General features: G+C 36.4%; 1 protein-coding gene across 1 annotated transcript in view; it reads right to left on the bottom strand.

Annotated features, from left to right (window-relative positions):
• Window positions 1-18374, bottom strand: part of PLSCR4 (phospholipid scramblase 4) — a 41461-nt gene extending 23087 nt beyond the window's left edge. The window contains exons 1-2 of the mRNA XM_069473131.1: window positions 18264-18374; window positions 832-859 (exon numbers count right to left, since the gene is read on the bottom strand). Of these exons, the coding sequence (XP_069329232.1) occupies window positions 832-838 (7 nt within the window). The 5' untranslated portion in view covers window positions 839-859; window positions 18264-18374. The remainder of the gene's footprint in view (window positions 1-831; window positions 860-18263) is intronic.
• Window positions 18375-19174: the final 800 nt, after the last annotated feature.

Below are 19174 nucleotides of genomic sequence, written 5' to 3'. Positions count from 1 at the left end.
TAAATTCCTCGCACAATATTAAAATTTTTTTTCCTATTATATAATGTGAGAAAACAAGCATATACAGATAGAGTGAATTTGATTTTTCCCCTAATCCTTTTTGGAAAGTGGTATCTAAATAAATCAAAACATAGCACCTTAAACACTTAATGGTGTAGAAAGCAGTGGTTCTACACGCCATTCAATTAGAGGTAGTTTAGACTACATCTCCAGTGACCCATATTTTTACTGAATTCTTTCTACAGCCAACCTGGGTCACAGTAATTGCTGCAAAGCAGATATTGGAGTCATTTTCATGATGTTACACCTTGTCCTCTTGTTGAGATTAGAGAAATTTCTCTCTGGACTCACTATAGGAAAAAGTTCTCAATTTCCTAAACAACCAGTTGACTTTTATCTCATAGAAAACACAAATCCCCTAAATGTGGGGGGGGGGGTTCTCTTTATATCAGTTTCTAGAAAATGCAGGGCCTACTTTCAGCCCTCCTCTACCAAGGCAGGATGTCACCACAGGCTGTCACCATTACTTGCTATCACCTCTCTTTACAGACTTGCTTTGCTACCCTTGCTTTTCCTTCACCTAATTTGCCCCATATACTTTAAAGATCATTTGGTACATATATGCTAATATAAGTCCTTTTTTAATCCTTTTCAGACAAAGATAGATAGTTTATATGTATAAATATATGTATACATTTTATATATTTATGCTCTCCAAATACTAAATAATTAAAAACTCCAAAATGAAATAAAGACCCCCTTTAAGGAAAACAGTCACATAATTCAAATTTAAAAATAAAGCACATTCCAAATATAGCCATAAAAACTTACCTGACATTTTGAAGAATTCCAATTAATCCTGAAAAATAAAATATTTTAATGCCTTAAAAATATATACATACCATATAGTTACTATTATTATTCAGTGATATAGGTAACAAGTTCTGTTATTCTTTTAGCCTCGAGTTACCTTTCATTCATTCATTCATCAATGCAACAAATACTTATTGAGCATCTATTATATACCAGGCACTATTATAGATGTTGAGAATGCAGCAATAAACCAGACACTCCATTACTCACTCTACTGTAGCTCATATTCTTGTGGAGTAAGATTAAAAAAAAGGTCAACAAATATTTTAGTTTAAGTTTAGAAAGTACAGTTCTGAAGGAAACAAAGTTAAAAGTTTAAGAAAAACATGGATGGGAAGTTCTAGGAGAGTCAGGGTAAGCTTCTCCCAGGAAATGACCTTAGAACTATTTGAACTATGAAAGGGAAACCTCACACTAAAATTGTGGGCAGAGTTCCAGGAACAGAGGAAAGTAAGTGCAAAAGCCCAGAGATGGCAATGAGCTTGGGATGTTCGAGAAGAGAGAAAGAGGTTGGATGTGACTGGGCCGCAGGGAATGAAGAAAACCGAACTAAGAGATGAAAACCAATGTCTGATCACATCTGAAGGCCATGGCAAGGTGTTTGGCATGTTTTATAATTCCAGGGGGAAGTCTGGAGGATTGTAGTCAGAGGAGTGATCAGACCTGATTCATACCGTATGGTGGGAGTGGGAGGGTACAAAGAGGGAGCAGTGAGTGACGGCAGTGGTAATCCAGCGAGAGCTGGTGTGGGCTTACACTGGGGAGGTGACACTGAAGAGGGTTAGAAGTGCTCAGAGGCATGACAGGGTTTTGATGCAGAACCTACAGGAGTTGCTAATGGATTAAAGAAGAGAGGATTCAAGGATGGGTCTCAGTTTTAGCCCAGGGTAACTGAGTTGATGGTGATGACTTTAACTGAACTAGAGAGTAGGATGGTAGGGAAATGTTGGGGACTGAGGAAGATAAGAATCAAAACTTTAAACTGGGGCATGTTATGTTTGAGGCCAAAAGAAGACAAATTAAGCATGTAAATGAAAATATGTATATTTTAACATTGTGAGAGTAACTCAGAGAAGGAAACTAGAAATTGAGATTAGATTTGAAACAAGAAGTGGGGATGGAGTTAAAATAGTCTAGATTCAATCAGCCAAAAAACAACAAAAAAGCCTATTATCAGAGAAGGGAATTTCAGTATATCTGAATTTCCAACTTCTGGATAATGACAAATAGTAAAAAGAAGAACATCAACAAAGACTATAATTTACTGACTGCTTATCAAGTGTTAGGCAAAAGGCCCAACACTTTTCACATATTATTGCTAATTATAACAACACCTCTCTAATATATAAACAGCCAACTCTGCTGAAGTCACTTGTCAGAAAAAGCAAGTCATTCGAGGACACATCCATTTCAGAATGTTCAATAGCAGGAAACCTAAACAAAACACCTTATCTGATAAATATGTGGAGAAAAATATTGAGGAAATGCTAGGGAATTAATAATGCAAAATTCAGGAAAATGGCTACATGTGAGGGAGAAGAGGGCAAGTGTTTAGCAGTAGCCTACAAGGAGCTCTAAGTTCCTGCCAGTCTTCTGGTTCCATCAGGGTGAAGAGAACAGAGGTCATCAGTTTTAAAGGGTACATGTGTATTTAAATATGCATATTTATATGTATGATGTTGTTTCACAATAAACAAGAACCATCTGACAGTTCTGTGTTGAGGTTAACCTTCTTCTAACTAAAGGTTGTTCCTTTCTATGGTATCTAGGGATTGCAAACTAGCCAGGAACCACAGTGGGAACTAATTAGAACAGATTATTAAGTGCTCTATGTTAAACGGGACAAATTATCTATCCATCTATCCATCCATCATCTATCCAGCTATCTATAGTGGCAAACTGTTTAGTATAGTACAAAAGTGGCAAATTTTAACAATTGCTGAATCTGGGTGAAGAAATAGACTTGAATATTATTTTTAAAATTTTTATTTTCAAAATAAATGTTGAAAAAAAAATACAGAATTCTAAACCCCAAATCTGAAGTAGTACCTCTGGGATCCAGTCCTAGAACCTTTACTTGATACAGTCCTATGTGATCCTTATGATCAGGCATGTTTGAGACTAATATAATGAGTGTAAAGAAAAATAACAGTTCTCAACCCTGCCAGGGAGAAATTAAGAATTCACATCTGATTCTAGTGACTGAATAACAACTTGAAAAAATAAACAGTTCAGTAAAATTTTAAAAAGCAACTAATATCAGTGACTTTAAATAAAGGAAAATATACCTACATATTTCCTCACAAGTTTCAGGTGCTCGAAGAGTCTGTATCTTCCCTGTCCTTCAAGCCACCAGGATTTTTTTTCTCACCACCCTATATTCTCTTCCCTTTCTTATAAAGTTTTACAATATAATTTTATCCAAAATGTTATGTAAGACAGGAGAATTTCCAGTTGGCACAAGCATGAATGTTGTTAACTCAATCCTCCCTTAACCTTCAGTGAATCATTTCAGATTTCCCTATCACTCAGCAACAGCAAAAGTGTCAAGAGACTGACTTTTGGCTTTATATCAGATGGAAACCAGATTAGAAAACTGAGCTGTGTCTCCATGACAGGTTAGTATTACAAAGTGCAGAGAACTCTGAATTGTGGAGGCCTTGGTATTTTCAGGGCTTAGGATGCATGCAGGGAATGAATCTAAGCTGACTGCAACATAATAAAGAGGGAAGGGAGACATAGGCTGGACAGGATGAGGTTGGTGAGGCTGGGCTTTGCTGCCTTATAAAGCAGCCTAGATATCTTCAATGACATCCCACAGCAAGAGAGCATCTACATGGGTATCACTTGGTGCACCCAACAGTACAGCTGTGTTATATGCTTGCTCTTCAATTTCACCTCTGTAAACAGCAACACACTCACAGAGCTCAATAAAAGCACAAGTTCTTAAACCCACACTAAGGATATTTGAAACTTCAATCACTGAAACACAGAAGGATGGTCAGCTCTGTACAGTTGAGTATTTACTGGAAGCTGCCCTGACCTCTGCACAAGGACGCCTTTGGGCAATTGAGAATCTCTAGGCACAAGGCTTAGAAACCTACACATGCATTCCAAAACCCTGGGTACTGCCTGTCTCTACTGCCTCCAGCCCCCAGAAGAGGGAAAAGAAAGCAGGAGGTCACTGTCTGAAAAATTCCTTCTGCTTCTTGGCAGAGATAGGAAAAATGGCTTGATCCTGCCAAGTCCTATTCTAGCTACTACAATCCCCCATGAGGGTTCAATATGTTACTGTTAGGAGATTATATCCTTTGTACATTTTAATCCTACCTTAAGGAGACCTGGAGGAGGGCAAAAGATTGGGTGGCTATTAAATGGTGTACACCAGCACGCTTCAGACAGTGTGGACAGTGGCCAGAGTGTGGGTTCAAATCCCAAGTCTGTCACTAATAGCTGTGTGATCCTGGGTGACTAGTCTGTTCTTAGTTTATCCTTTGTATCATGGGCATGGTGACAGTTGGATCAACCTCACAGAACTATTGTGAATACTAAAACAATGACATTTGTATAGCGCTTAAAACAATGCCTGGCATTTAGCAAATCCTCAATAAATTAGAATCTTTACTATTTTTTCACTAGTAAAACATACCAACTCATAGAGAGACCAAGAGTAAATGTCTGTATTCAAATGTAGTATTTAAAAAAAGCTGTTTGCCATTCAGGCATTCAACATGTATTACTCATGTGTAGATTCTACACTGGGTTCTGAGCTGACTCCACTAACTCCCACCTTCTACCTCCAGTGAGTAAGGTTCTAAACACAATTTCATGAGAACTGTTTGTCATGAGTTTCACAGTGGAAGCAACTGGGAGAAAGAAAATGGAGACATTGCTAAAGGGCTTTTTACTATTTGTGGCTAAATGAAAGCCAAATGAGTTAGAGCATAGCTCAAGTGGCTGCAGGATTTGCTTTCAGTTCAGGATAATGATATTAATTATATTATTCAGATGAATGGATTATTGTAGTAATGAGCTTTAAAAAGAGCAATTAAAATTATATTAAAGACACATTCCAAAAATGAAAAGAATATAATGGGCATTATATCTTCAACATATAAATGTTGAGGTCTTTTTTATAACCCTGTGCTATGAAAAATTGAATATTTAAGTCTGTATTAGTATAATACTTCATAGTGTAAGATGCAAGTGAGATAATATGGATGATTAGAAGTAATACTACATTTTATTTATTTCAAAGCCTTTATAAAACTCTTAATAAATAGAAATGTTAGTATTTTTCAAATGCTAAAATTTTATAAACCTCGTATTTCACAACAAGAATCCAGGCTGGGTGAATATAAATTAAGGTGCTAGTAGTTCTAAGTATATACACCTTTCATGAAAAAGAGATATCTACTAGCCTTTTCTAAGTGTCTGATGTATTATTTTGTTCTTTCTCCAGAAAAAGTGATGGCTATTCAATTTTAGTTGCTATATGTAACTTAGAGTTGTATAACAAAGAATTTGTCTGGTCTTTGTCCTGCATTCTGGAGAGGTAACTTCTAAACCCTTAGAATTCGCGAGTGACAGAAATGTTTTTGTTATACTTGGTGGGCCCTTGGACCATACCTGAGTTTTTGCTAAGACAATGACTTAGGATAGGGGCTGGTCATGTCAGAAAGACCAACCATGTGATAAGAGGGTGGAAGCTTTGAGTCACTTGATATCTGCCTGACCTCCAGGAAGGTGGGGGACTGGAGAGTGACTTCAACCATATAGCCATGTAATGAAAGCTAAATAAAAACCACCTCCAGTGAGCTTCCTGGTTGGTAAATACATCAGTGTGCTGGGAGTGTGATGCATCCCAGCTCCACAGGGAGGCGCTTGGAAGCCCCGTGTTCAGGACTCTCCTGGACCTCACCTTATGTGTCTGTTCAATTGGCTGGTCCTGATTTTTAGCCTTTATCATAAAACTTAAATCATAAGTAGAGCACTTTCCTGAGTTCTGTGAATCATTTCATCAAATTATCAAACCTTAGGGGGTGATGGGAACACCTGAATTTGTAGTTAGTTGGTCACAAGTCTGGGACGCCTGGAGACCCCTGAACTTGTGGCTGATGTCTGAAGTGAGGGAAGTTTTGTTGGGAATTGTGCCCTTAAGCCTGTGCAAACTCTGGGTAGTTAGTATCAGAATTAGATTGCTGAAAAAAATGCTGAACTGGGCCGGGCATGGTGGCTCACGCCTGTAATCCTAGCACTCTGGGAGGCCGAGGCAGGTGGATCGCTTTAGGTCAGGAGTTGGAGACCAGCCTGAGCAAGAGTGAGACCCCCCCACCCCCACCCCCGTCTCTACTAAAAATAGAAAGAAATTATCTGGCCAATTAAAATATATATAGAAAAACATTAGCCGGGCATGGTGGCGCATGCCTGTAGTCCCAGCTACTCGGGAGGCTGAGGCAGTAGGATGGCTTAAGCCCAGGTGTTTGAGGTTGCTGTGAGCTAGGCTGACGCCACGGCACTCACTCTAGCCTGGGCAACAAAGCAAGACTCTTGTCTCAAAAAACAAAACAAAACAAAAAAAAAAACTGCTGAACTGTTACAATATTACATACATATACATATAATGTTCAAGTCTTCTATTTCCTTTTTGATCTGCTTAGTTGTTCTACCCATTATTTTAAGTAGGGTATGACTATAGTCTCCAACTATTATTTGTTGTATTATCTATCTCACCCTTAAGTTGTATCAGTTTTGCTTCATATATTTTGGAGCTCTGTTTTTATGTGTATACATGTATATAAGTATTCTGTCTTCCTGATAGATTAACATTTTTATTATTGTAAAATGTCCTTCTTTATCTCTAGTAACAATTTTAGTCTGAAACTATATTTTGGCTGATATTTAGTTATTTCATTAATCCATGTCAGTCACTAAATTTGAGAAATACTGTTCTGATACACAGTATTTTACGAACTGATGATACATTTGTAGGCTTTAAAATCAATGATTCAAACTTTAATTTTTAAAAATAAAATGAACTAGGCTGGTTGTAGTGACTCAAGTCTATAATCTTAGCACTTTGGGAGCCCAAGGTGGGTGGAACACTTGAGGCCAGTAGTTTGAGACCAGCCTGAGAAACATAGCAAGACCTGTCCCTATGAGAAATAAAAAAATTAGCCGGGCAGAGTATCACATGCCTGTAATCTCAGCTACTCTGGAGGCTGAGGTAGGAGGAGAACTTGAGCCAAGGAGTTTGAGGTTGCAATGAGCTATGAAGATGCCACTACAGTCTATCCTGGGCAACATGGTGAAACCCTGCCTCTAAATCAATAAATAAATAAAATAAAATGAACTAGAGTAGAATAAAATAGAATAGAAATAACAAACTGTATTGCTGGTATACTATATACTCACTGTATTCAGTATTGCTTGGTTACATATAAATATAAGTTACATATAAATATATACAAAAGTATCTATATATGTATTGTTTGCCATGGATTAAAGTAGCTTGCCCTCAATAATGTTTAAAAGCCAGTAATTTAAAGAAATTTTTATTTAATCAATAAAAAGACAATAAAGATTCTTTTCTGGAATGGAAAAGATGGAAACAATGTTACAGCATTGAAAATATAATTATATAAGAGCTTGTTTTCACCGAGGCTGGAGATTTTTCTCTGCATATTTGCTCTGGGGTGGGGGGAGGAAATAATCTTATGTAAGTATAGGTTAAACTATTCAATATAATTTTGTTCTGAAAATTACTGTTTTTTCTTATAATGTGTGTATGTGAATATATGTGTTTTCTTGTATCTCTGCTCAAAAAGCATACTACTTGTACACTGAAAACCATAAAATAATGTTGAAAGAATTAAAGAAGATTTAAGTAAAAAGGAAGCCAAGCTCATCTTAAAATGGTTAAGATAACAATACTCCCCAAATTTATCTACAGATTGAACATAATCCCTATCCAAATACAAGTTCCTTTTTTCTAGAAACTGAAAAATCAAACATAAAATTCATAAAGATGACAGGTTCCCATAATATCCAAAACAATCTTGCAAGCAAAAACAAAAGATGGAAAACTCACACTTCCTAATTCCAAAATTTACTACAAAGCTACAGTAATTAAAACAGTATTGTACTGTTTTGAAGAGACATATAGACCAATGGAATAGAATTTAGTATTCAGAAATAAATCCTAACATTTATAAATAATTGATTTTTGACAAGGGTACCAAGATCATTCAATGGTGAAGGAACAGTCTTCTTAACAAATAGTGCTGGGACAACTGTATATTCACACACAAAAGAACAAATTTGGACTCCTGCAATACCTCTTACAAATAATTGACTCAAAATGGATCTTCAACTTAAATGTGAAAGATAAAACTAAGAAATTTTAGAAGAAAACATAGAAGTACATCTTCATGACCTTGGGTTAGGCAATGGTCTCACTGATGTGACAGCAACAGCAGAAGTGACAAAAAATAAATAAATAAATAAATTGGACTTCATCAAAATTAAAAAGATTTGTGTTTCAAAGGTCACCCACCATCAAGAAAATGAGAAGACAACCCACAGAATGGGATAAATTATTTTCAAATGATATACCTGAGGGCCTTTCATCTATAATATATAAAGAATACTTACAAGTCAATAATAAAGACAACCCAATTGAAAAATGGCCAAAGGATTTGCACATTTCTACAAAGGATATGATATGAATATATGAATGGCCAAGAAGCACATAAACCTATTCTCAATATTACTGGTCAGTAAAGAAATGCAGATCAAAGCTACAATTAGATACTTTTCACACCTACTAGGATGGCTATAATAAAAAAAGACAGACAATAACAAGTTTTACCAAAGATATGGAGATATTGAAACCCTCACATACTAGTGGTGGGAATGCAAAATGTTACGGCTACTTTCGAAAACAGTCTGGTAGGTCCTCAAAAGGTTAAATATAGAGTTTAATTATGGTTCATATGGTTAACCATATGATCTAGCAATTCTATTCCTAGGTATATACCCCAGAAAAGTGAAAAAAAATGCCTTCATAAAAACATGTTCAAAACAGCATACTAATAATGGCCAAAAAGTGGAAACAACCCGAATGTCCATTAATTGAGGAATGGCTAAATTTTAAAATGAGATATATCCCTACAGTGGAATATGATTCAGCTATACAACATAATTTATTAATAGTACTGATACATGCTGTATCCTGTATGGACCTTGAAACCTTACACTAATTGAAAGAAGTCAGTCCCCCAAAAAATCCATGGGGTGTATGATTCCATTTAAATGAACTATCCAGAATAGGTAAATTTATAAGACAATGTAGATTTGTGGTTTCAAGGAGATGAGGAATGACTTTTATTGGGCATGGGTTTCTTCTTAGAATTATTTAAATGTTCTAGTAATAGATTTTGGTGATAGCTGCACAACTCTGTAGATACACTAAAGATCAATGAACTCTATACTTCAGGTGGGTGAATTTTATGGTATGTGAATTGTATCTCAGCAAGGTCTTTAAAACAGAAAACAATGCTAAAATGGTTATATTAATACATCACAAGTAGACCCAAAGAAAATTACTTGAGATAAGAAAGGATATCACATAAAAGTAAAAGAAACAATTTACTAACAAAACATAGCAATCCTAAATGTGATTGCTCCTCACAATAGAGCTTCAAAATAAACAAAACAAAAACTGACAGAATTGAAAAAAGAAATAGACAAGTTCACAATTATTGCTGGTGACTCTGACACTCCTCTCTTGGCATCCACAGAACCAGTAGAGGGAAAACTAGCAATGATAATAGAAGAACTAGGAAGCATCATCAGCCAACATTGACATTTGTAGAACATGCAACTCAACAACATCAAAGTAACCATTCTTTCAACATACAGAACCTTCACCCAAACAGACCATATCACAGGTCATAAAACAAACCTTAGAATATTACAAAGGACAAAAGTCATACACAATTTGTCCTCTGTAATGTAATGAGCTAGGAGTTATTAACTGAAAGATAACAGGAAATTCTTCAACTACTTAAAAATGAAACAACACATTTCTATATAATATAAATAATAATCTCTTAAATTAAATTAAATTAAATTTGGCCTAAAGCTGCCTCTGTAAGTAGTAAACTACAACCTAACTTAGTATGTAAACAAACTGCAACCTAACTTAAGGATGTGTTCTTGCAACAAGTGCTGAGTCTCAGCCACCACATCCGGGGAGCTTCACCCAATCACACGCTGCCAATTGATCAGACCATGCTCATGTAAGGCAAATGCCTCAGCACATCATGCCCAAATAAAGAAATGCCAAGCTGTAACCAATCAAACTATTTCTGTATGTCACTTCTCTTTTTCTGTCTATAAATACTGCCTGCACACATTGCCAGGTGGAGCTCTCTGAAACTCTCCTGGTTCTGAGTGCAATTCATGAATTGCTCCTTGCTCAAATAAACTGCTAAATTTAATTTTTCTAAAGTTGTTTTTTTTTTAGCAGTTTGGTATGAGAAGTGGGATACAAAGTAGACTTCCAGTGATCCTCCCGGAGTACCAAGAGACCAGTGGAAATTATCCACTGTGCCCATTGCTCCCATGGCTCTTTTACAGCAACTGGAGTGAGTCCTTTTTTGGATTTGAGTTCCATGAACTTGTGGTTTGAACTCTCTGAGTTTCAGAATTTTTGGTTCACACTGGATTTTGAAGTCATGACAGAAACAGGACTGGGTCCTCTAGGGAGGCCTCAAGTATCTGACTGGATCAAACAGAAATTAGACTGGGTTCAGTAGGTAGGTAAGGTTAATAAAAGACAGGGAATCCGGTGTTCATCTGGAGCCAAAGAGGCTAGAACTCCTCCATCTGGAACTCCAGCCAATTTTATGTATAAGGACTAAGGGTCAAAAACCTGTGATTTTCTAAACAAATAGGTGAGCCTTACCAATGGTAACTTAGAGTTGCCACTGTGGGGAAATTGCTTACAAAGTGCAAATGGGTGCATGTCTTTACAGTTACAACACCTACAGGTACCAAGAGGAACTCCTTATACATATTATAAGCCCAAACCAAAGGGTTCCAAACTAAAGAACACTATATCCTAAAATGTCTGCTTTTATTGTAAACAGCCAGGCAACTGGAAAAGAAATTGTTCACTTTTACACCACCCAACTAATGGACCCGCTCCCCTTGGTCTGCTGAACTGTTTCCCGACTAGAGAAAGCTCCCAAAGCCTTTACTCCCAGAATAATAATGTACCAACCTCTAAGAGAGGAAGAAACATATTTGTGTGGTGGGTATTTGAAATCAAATCCAAAAAGTTCCTGTCTAATTGACAATTGAACCATTTTCAGGAAAAACATTTTCTGAAACATTTCTCTATTCAATCCTGCTTCTCCTGTGGGAACCTCTCAGTCTGCTGAAACCCCTCTTCACCAATCCCTGCTCTGCCACCTCTGTCCACTTCTTTCTTGTTGTCATGATCTTGGCTATGCCCCAAAAGTTTCTTAGGAAAAAAAAAAAAAAAACCTGATTGGTTTGTCATTTAATCTTGAAAACAAGCAAACAAAACAGAGAAGGTGGTCTATAAGGCAAGATTAAAATATCCATGCTGAGTCCTGGCATACAAAATGCTTATACAGATTGAGCATCTAAAATGGGAAATGTGATATGCTCCAAAATCCAGAACTTTTTCAGCACCAATGTGCTGCCACAAATGAATGATGAAGATAACATTAACATTGCAGAAAAAGTGCCTATCGATGACATGATGAAAATGTGTGATGAGACTAGAGCAGTAAGCATTCATAATAGAACAAGAAATCATGTTAGCTTATGAAATCAAAGACTTTTAAAAGACAAAACCTGTTGTTAATGATGCAGACGACTCTGAAAAAAACATTGTGAAAAGCTATCCAGCATAAAGTCTCCTCATCCTTAGAGGACCCATTTCCTGATCCCTCAACTGCTTTTGATGATTCTCCTCACTTAAAGAAAATACAGTGAACAGTAACATTTTTGATCAAAACACAGTATTGTGGGTGGGGAATGAAAGCTGCAGTAAGCTATCCAGAAGATACAAGATCATTGATGAAAGTGGCTACACTAAACAGATTTTTAATGTAGACAAAATAGCCTTATATTGAAAGAAGATACTGTCTAGGACTTTCATAGCTAGAGAGGAAAAGTCAACACCTGGCTTCAAAAGACAGGCTCTCTTATTGGTGGCTATTGTAGCTGGTAATTTAAGTTGAAGCCCATGCTTATGTACCAATAAGAATATCCTAGGATCCTTCAGAATTATGCTAAATCTACTCTGCCTGTGCACTCTCTATAAATGGAATAAGAAAGGGTGGATGAGAGCACATCTATTTATAGCATGGTTTACTGAATATCTTAAACCCACTGTTAAGATTGCTCAGGAAAAGATCCCTTGCAAAATATTAATGCTCACTGACAATGTGCCTGACCACCCAAGAGCTCTGATGGAGATGTACAAGAAGATTAATGTTTTTTTTTCCCATGCCTGCTAACCCAAGATTTGTTCTGCAGCCCATGGGGTCAAGGAGTAGTTTTGACTTCAAGTCTTCTTTCTTAAATGAAATACATCTCGAAAGGCTATAGTTGCCATAGACGGTGAGTGATTCTTCTAATAAATCTGGACAAAGTAAATTGAAAACCTTCTAGAAAGGATTCACCATTGTAGGTGCCATTAAGAACATTCATGATTCATAGAGGAAGTCAAATTATCAACATTAACAGGAGTTTGGAGGAAGTTGATTCCAGCCCTCATGGAGTTTGGAAGAAGTTGATTTGGAAGGGTTCAAGATTACAGTGGTTGAAGTAACTGCAGATGTGATGGAAACAGCCAGAGAACTAGAACTGGAAGTGGTGCCTGAAGATTCGTCTCAATTGCTGCAATCTCATGATAAAGCTGAAACAGATGGGAGTTGCTTCTTACGGATGAGCGAAGTGGCAGTCATTTCTCGGGTGATTTTAATATATCCTTCCTCCTCTCCAAAACACACAAAAACTCAATTGCAGATCTATGACATTTTCCCTTATTCAAATAAAAATCCACTTCCTATAAGAAACTTAATTAAATCTTCAATTTACCAATATAATACTTATCTAAATTTCTTCTTAAATCTCATTTGTAGAATCAAGTAAATTTCCTCAACATCAAATTCAAAAGAAATCCAAGTTATGCTATATAATATTTTTGTTTTAAGCAATACATTCTCGTTCCCACAGAAAGAATATAGAATGGAAACGGTATTAATTGTAAACTACATTGATATCTAGTACAATGGTTCACATATTATAATGAAACATTATAATAAAATCATATTCCTTTAAAAATATGGCCACAAATAGTTTTCTAAAAATCATAAAATGTTTATATTTAACTGATAAACATAGTCTGGATAATTATAACAAGTTATATTTTTTTAAGTATGAAAAACCTGGAGAAAATATGCTTAAATATGAACAATATTTCCTCTTTAAATTTTCTATAATAACTATAGAATAGATTTTATAATCTGAATCTTTTAAAAAATAAATTGACACTTTACTGTCTTGCAGTGAATCCATAACTAAAAAGACTTGCATGTTCATCAAAGATGAAAGGTTTATGCACATCCTTCCAAGTACAATTATCTTTACAGATTTTAATTCAACTTTCTTGGCTCCTGTAGTGTATCCTGTTGATTAGTTTTACGGGTTTCTTGATTACCAGAGAAGTGGATAATTGAGTGGGCTCAACATAAGTGGACTAAAGTCCCACGACTGTGATGGATTCAGTAATTCCTGTCCACACCTTGGCAACTTAATAGGTTGCTGTTCCATAGGCTGAAATTAGAGAAACTAATTCCAGGCTTGCACGAAGAAGATAAACCTAGGCCCATTGTGATAAAATATGCAGAATATTCATTAGAACTACGTGTAACATATATTTAATTATATCTTTCCATAAAATAATTTCTACAAGAAAATTAAAAGTGATTAATTTTCAACAAATGAAAATGTTGGGAAAATCTAATAAATGTTATAATGTTGTTTTTATAACCTATATAAATATATTTATTTTATTCACACCATGACTCCTTCAAAAGAAAACGTATGTAGTAGAATATTTCCTTCTTTTTAGCAAATATTCAGGATCTTGGAGGTTGGTCATTTGGCGTTAATTTAAAATAAAAGATGAGATTAAATGGAAGCAAATCGATAGCCAGAGTTCATAGATAACTTTTATTAAACATATTATAGGTCAAAATGTTTAAATATCAGGTCTCTCCTTTTTAGCGTTCAGGAGGGAAATGTTTTAGTTATTTGGAGTACAAAAAAATATGGGAAGAACAATATCTCATGATGTTTATATAATACATTTAAGAAAGTATTACCATGACAACTATGATATTTGGAAAATTACCAGTAATGCCTCATTGTGCCATTTCCTGGCTAGTCTGTTAGTATTAAAAATTGTAGCAAAACTACATGTCCTCTGGATTATAAGTAAGTCATTTTGATAAGAAACATTACATTATAAATACATTTACATTTTAAATAGGTGTTATCTGCAAGCACACAATAATTCAAGGAATCAAGAAGTACAAAAATTTATACAATAAAAAGGATCCCATCTACTCCAATCTCCATTTCCTATCTCAAAAGACAACCACAGGTATTCGATTTTTTTGTCTTCCAAGAGATTTCCTAAGCACATACAAACTAACATATATACCTTTTAATATAATACAAATGGCAGTCTTCTATATACTTTCCTGTCTTGTTTTTTCATTTATTAAAATGTTTTGCTGCTGTGTTTCAGTTCATATAATCTTATTCTTTTTAATGGCTGCACCATTATGTATTTAACTACTTAATGATAAAAATTTAAATTATTTCTAAATATGCTATTATAAATAACGCTGAAATAAACTTATTTTTTGTTGTTTGTGTACCTGTGTATCAAATTCCTGAAAGCAAAACTGGTTGACCAAAGTTTTGTACATTTTTGAAAGATACTGTCAAATTGTACTACAAAGAATTTGAATCAATTCCTACACTACAGGAAAACATTAGATTTATAATACAGTGTTTTATCAAAATTTTTGTCATTGCCAATCTGATACGTAAAAAATTTTTAGTTTTTTTTTTGTGTATCTTATAATACAGAGGTTGATGAACTTTTATCATATGTTTGAAAGTCATTTATATCTTAGTTCTGTGAATTGCCCTTTGGTCATTTGTTTATTTTTTTTTGTTGTTGTTAGCTTTTCTTTTTGTGTTCTTTATATGAGATTAAAGCATTAAAATTTTATGTTAAAAGTATTTTTTCAAAATTTGTCATTTGTCTTTACTGTATTTTTGCCATGCATTTTTAAATTTTTTTTATAGTCCAATTTTAGATATTTTCCTTTCTAAAGAATAGCAAATCTCTCTCATATGGAAGGATGAGTGCCATAAAGGTGAATTTTAGTACAATGCTGGTGAAATACGTAAGGAGTATGAACATTCTTGTATTTTCTGTTCATAAAAAAGTTAACCGGTGTGAAATCCCTCAGGAAAAAATTTTCACTTCTATGCCCACAATAAACATCATAATCATCAATATTGAGGAAGAAGAAAAAGGAAGGGGTTTTTTAAGGAAGCAGCTGAAAGACAACATTCAAAAAGAAAGACAATGAAGAGAACAATATGGAATGCTTTGTGAAATATGTTTCTTCTATAGTAAATGACAAGTAACATATTCAAGAAGGAAGTAATCTGTATAAATTACTAATCACAAACACTCTCAGGAGCTTTATTATTTTCCCATTGTAATACCATCATGTTTCCTTAAAAACATGCATACATTATAGAAATGTCATAGAACACAAATACTCAAAATAATATAATTTAATCTATATTCCAGATTATTTACAAAAATATTATGTTACTGTATACATACACACAGTTGCAATATGTTCTTTGTTTCTGTGTTTTAACCTATAATATGCTTTGGACATATTTCCATGTTAGAACATGGAAAACCAAATGTTTTAAACTATTTCCCCTTTGGATGTACCACAGTTACAAAGTTGGTTCCAAATCCCAATCAATAGTTAGAGTTGTTTGCATGTTTTTTATATTGCAAATAAGCCTGTGAACATCTTTGACACAGATTTTTATTTACACACTTGGTAGTGTATTTTACAGGATAAATTCCAATAAGTGAATGGGCATTTGAAAATTTGAATAGCCCTCACCTTTTCCACTGAAAGCTTGTAAAAAGTGTATTTCCCTTACTGTATTATCAACAACACTGAAAATTATCAGACTGTCAAAATTAGCAAACCAGGCAAAAATTGATGTCTTACTTTAATTGCACTTTTTCAGATAATCAGTGTGGCTAAGAGTCTTCACTCTGCTGATTATTTGCATTTCTCGTGCTTTGTTTCTTTTTATCCTCAACTGGGTTGTTGATTTTAAAGGTCATTAATGAGATTTCTAGCTTTATTGGAAAAATTATCTGTTTTTCTGTTAACAAGTTACCCAGTTTGTATCTGTTTTTTGGGTGCAAATATTAATAAAAATTATGTCCCTAAATGGGTCTAGGTTTTTGCACTATGTGTAGAAATGCTTTTCCCATGTGCCATGTGCATAAATACCCATTTAGGTTTTCTTTATTTTATTTTCAGGCTTCATATATTCAAAGTAGTAAGCCATGTAGACAATAATTGTGTATTGAATGAGGAAAAGTTTCAGTTTTACTACAAGTTTTCTCAAATAAATACACCATCAATTAAATATTATTTCTTCCTCACCCCTGATTTAAAATGTGTCCCTATCAAAAGCCCACTTTCTTTATATTCTTAAATCTGCTCTACAGTTTCATTGACATGCCTGATAGGGCTATTCCATAGTCTTTTAATCACTATAGATTTATAATACCTTTTATTATATGCTAAAGCCTCTATATAATACATATATATCAATATATATATATTTATTTGAAATTTCCTAGCTATTTTCAAGTGTTTGTTAGTTCACATGAGCTAAACAATCCCCTTTAAAAATATTTGGTTAAAATTCTATTTAATTTGCATATTGTGTTAGTGAAATGATGTATTTCCCTAGAAAACTTATGTATTTTACTGGATTCCCAAATATACATTTTATATCTTTTATTAAAATAGGTCTTTTCAAGTTTCTGTTATTTCATGCCAAACTGAAGTTTATTTTGTTTACATATAGAACATCAATTGATTTCTGTAAATTAAGTAAAATACAGTTGGACACTCTGCTAAATTCACTTATTCTTCCCATTAGCTTTTCAGTTGTTCTGAGTGAATATTAGAAGTATACAATCACATCATGCATAAAGTGATGTGTTCTGCCTACATATAATTCGCAACCATGTGTGATGATGAGCATTCTTGTCTTTTTTAAATTTAACAGAAATCATGGTAATGTTTCACCGCCCCAATAGCAGATGGACAAACGGAGGTTATCTAGCTATTCCTATTATAGTAGAATGCAATTTAAATTATTGATCTATCCCCTTTGTAGGTAGCAGCTGGGAAATCAACCTTAGTGTATAATATCTTGATGTGTATTTATTCTGGTGGCTTCAAGTGCAATATAAAGTTAAAAACGAAATTGTAGAGCCTGAGAAGACAAACAAGGCCACAAAATAAATGAAGGAAAATCTAGTCTTGAAATATGAACGTTTTATTTTCAGGAAAATAAAATAAAATAAAATGAAGCCAACACACCCCCAAATCGCCCCAGTTTGTCCAAATTGACAATGTGAGAGATGGGTTCTCTGCTATAACCCCGCTCTGGCCAACAAGCATGTAGAAAAGTTCTCACAAACGCTTGTTACCTGCCAGCGGCCTGAGTCCGTTAGCTGCACCGAGGTCACCCCAGTTTGAAAACCAAGAGGAGCCCGATCAGGCAGGACCAATCACGGAACGCGCGGTGGCCAGGGAGGCCACAGAGAAGTGCGGCCGCCTCTCCGATCACTGCCGTCGCCTCTGGCAGAAGTGAGTCTCCCCAGCAGAGAGCCTTCATTCCGGGCCACTGCCGCCAGGTTAAGATTCAGGGAACCCTAACGTCCTGGACAGCTCGGCGACCACTAACTACCCCACTGCTGGAAACAGCGCTCAACCAAACCTGCCGCGTCTCCACCGCAGGCGCGCTCGGCCCCGAAACTTCTGCAACCACCTGAGGATGCAGTGCACGGCTCAGCCGCCTGGGAGCTGCCGGCCCAGGGCGCCGCGGCCCTCCGCCCCCGCGCCCGAGTAACCGCGGCCTCGGTCCTCTCCTCACCACGCCCCCCGCCCCGCAGACCGGCCCGCCCGTGCGGCCCCACTCACCGCCCGCCCCGCAGACCGCTAGGCACCGGCGACGCCAGACGCAGGGTCTACTTTTATCCGCAGGGGAAAGGGAAAGCAGAGGAGGCGGAGGAGGGAGACGGAAGAGGAGGATTTTTCAAATTAAAAACAGAGTAAGCGTGCGGTGGCAAAGGGAGGCGCAGGCTCCAGGGGCGGGGTCCCGGCTGGTGTAGACACTCCCTCCGGACGGGCGGCCGCCGAAGCCTGGGACCCCGCCCACCCGAGCGGGGTAGCAGCCCGCCCGCGGCGGGGGTGGGGCGCTCCCTGGAGGGGTGGAGCACCCTGAAATGGGCTGAAGCCTAAAAGCTGAGGCGGGAGGGGGCAGTGAAGAAGAAAACAAGTTGTCACCGCTCTAACAGGAGGTGAAAGGATAAGAGCCAGCCCACGGTTGCCTCTCATCAGAGAGCGGCAGGTTCTAGAGCCTGGGAAAAGGAGCTTTGCTGATAGAGGATTACTGTGCTTAAAGAGAAAAAGGAAAGGAAAGGAAAAAAAAAAAAAAAAACACAAACTCTTTCTGAAGAGTCTTTTTAATTTGTATTTGCTCCCACTCCCAGACCATTGGTTTGGAGACCTGCCCTTGGCAATGCAATGCTGCCTGGAAACACTCAGGCATGGGGCCAAGGAATTCTGTTTTCTTTTCCACAGGATTGGAAGAGGCCAATTTGATCTTGGAGGGAAGGTAGGAGAGACACCAGGAAAGAGGGAAGGGGGAGCAGGGGTGCCCATGATTTCTGACTTTGGGAGAAAAATGACATGTTAATTACTGTTGTTGACAGTAATTAAGTATTAAAGAGGTACAAATACTTCTTTCAAACAAAAGGGATTCAGTAACCTGGCCCATGGGGAGAAGCACAATACACTGACAGGAAGCGGGAGAACCTAAATGTCCTCTG

The sequence above is a fragment of the Eulemur rufifrons genome, chromosome 7 (assembly GCF_041146395.1).
Source record: "Eulemur rufifrons isolate Redbay chromosome 7, OSU_ERuf_1, whole genome shotgun sequence".
NCBI lineage: Eukaryota > Metazoa > Chordata > Mammalia > Primates > Lemuridae > Eulemur > Eulemur rufifrons.
The sequence above is the reverse complement of the archived record's forward strand: the minus strand, read 5'-3'. Positions and strand labels throughout refer to the sequence as shown.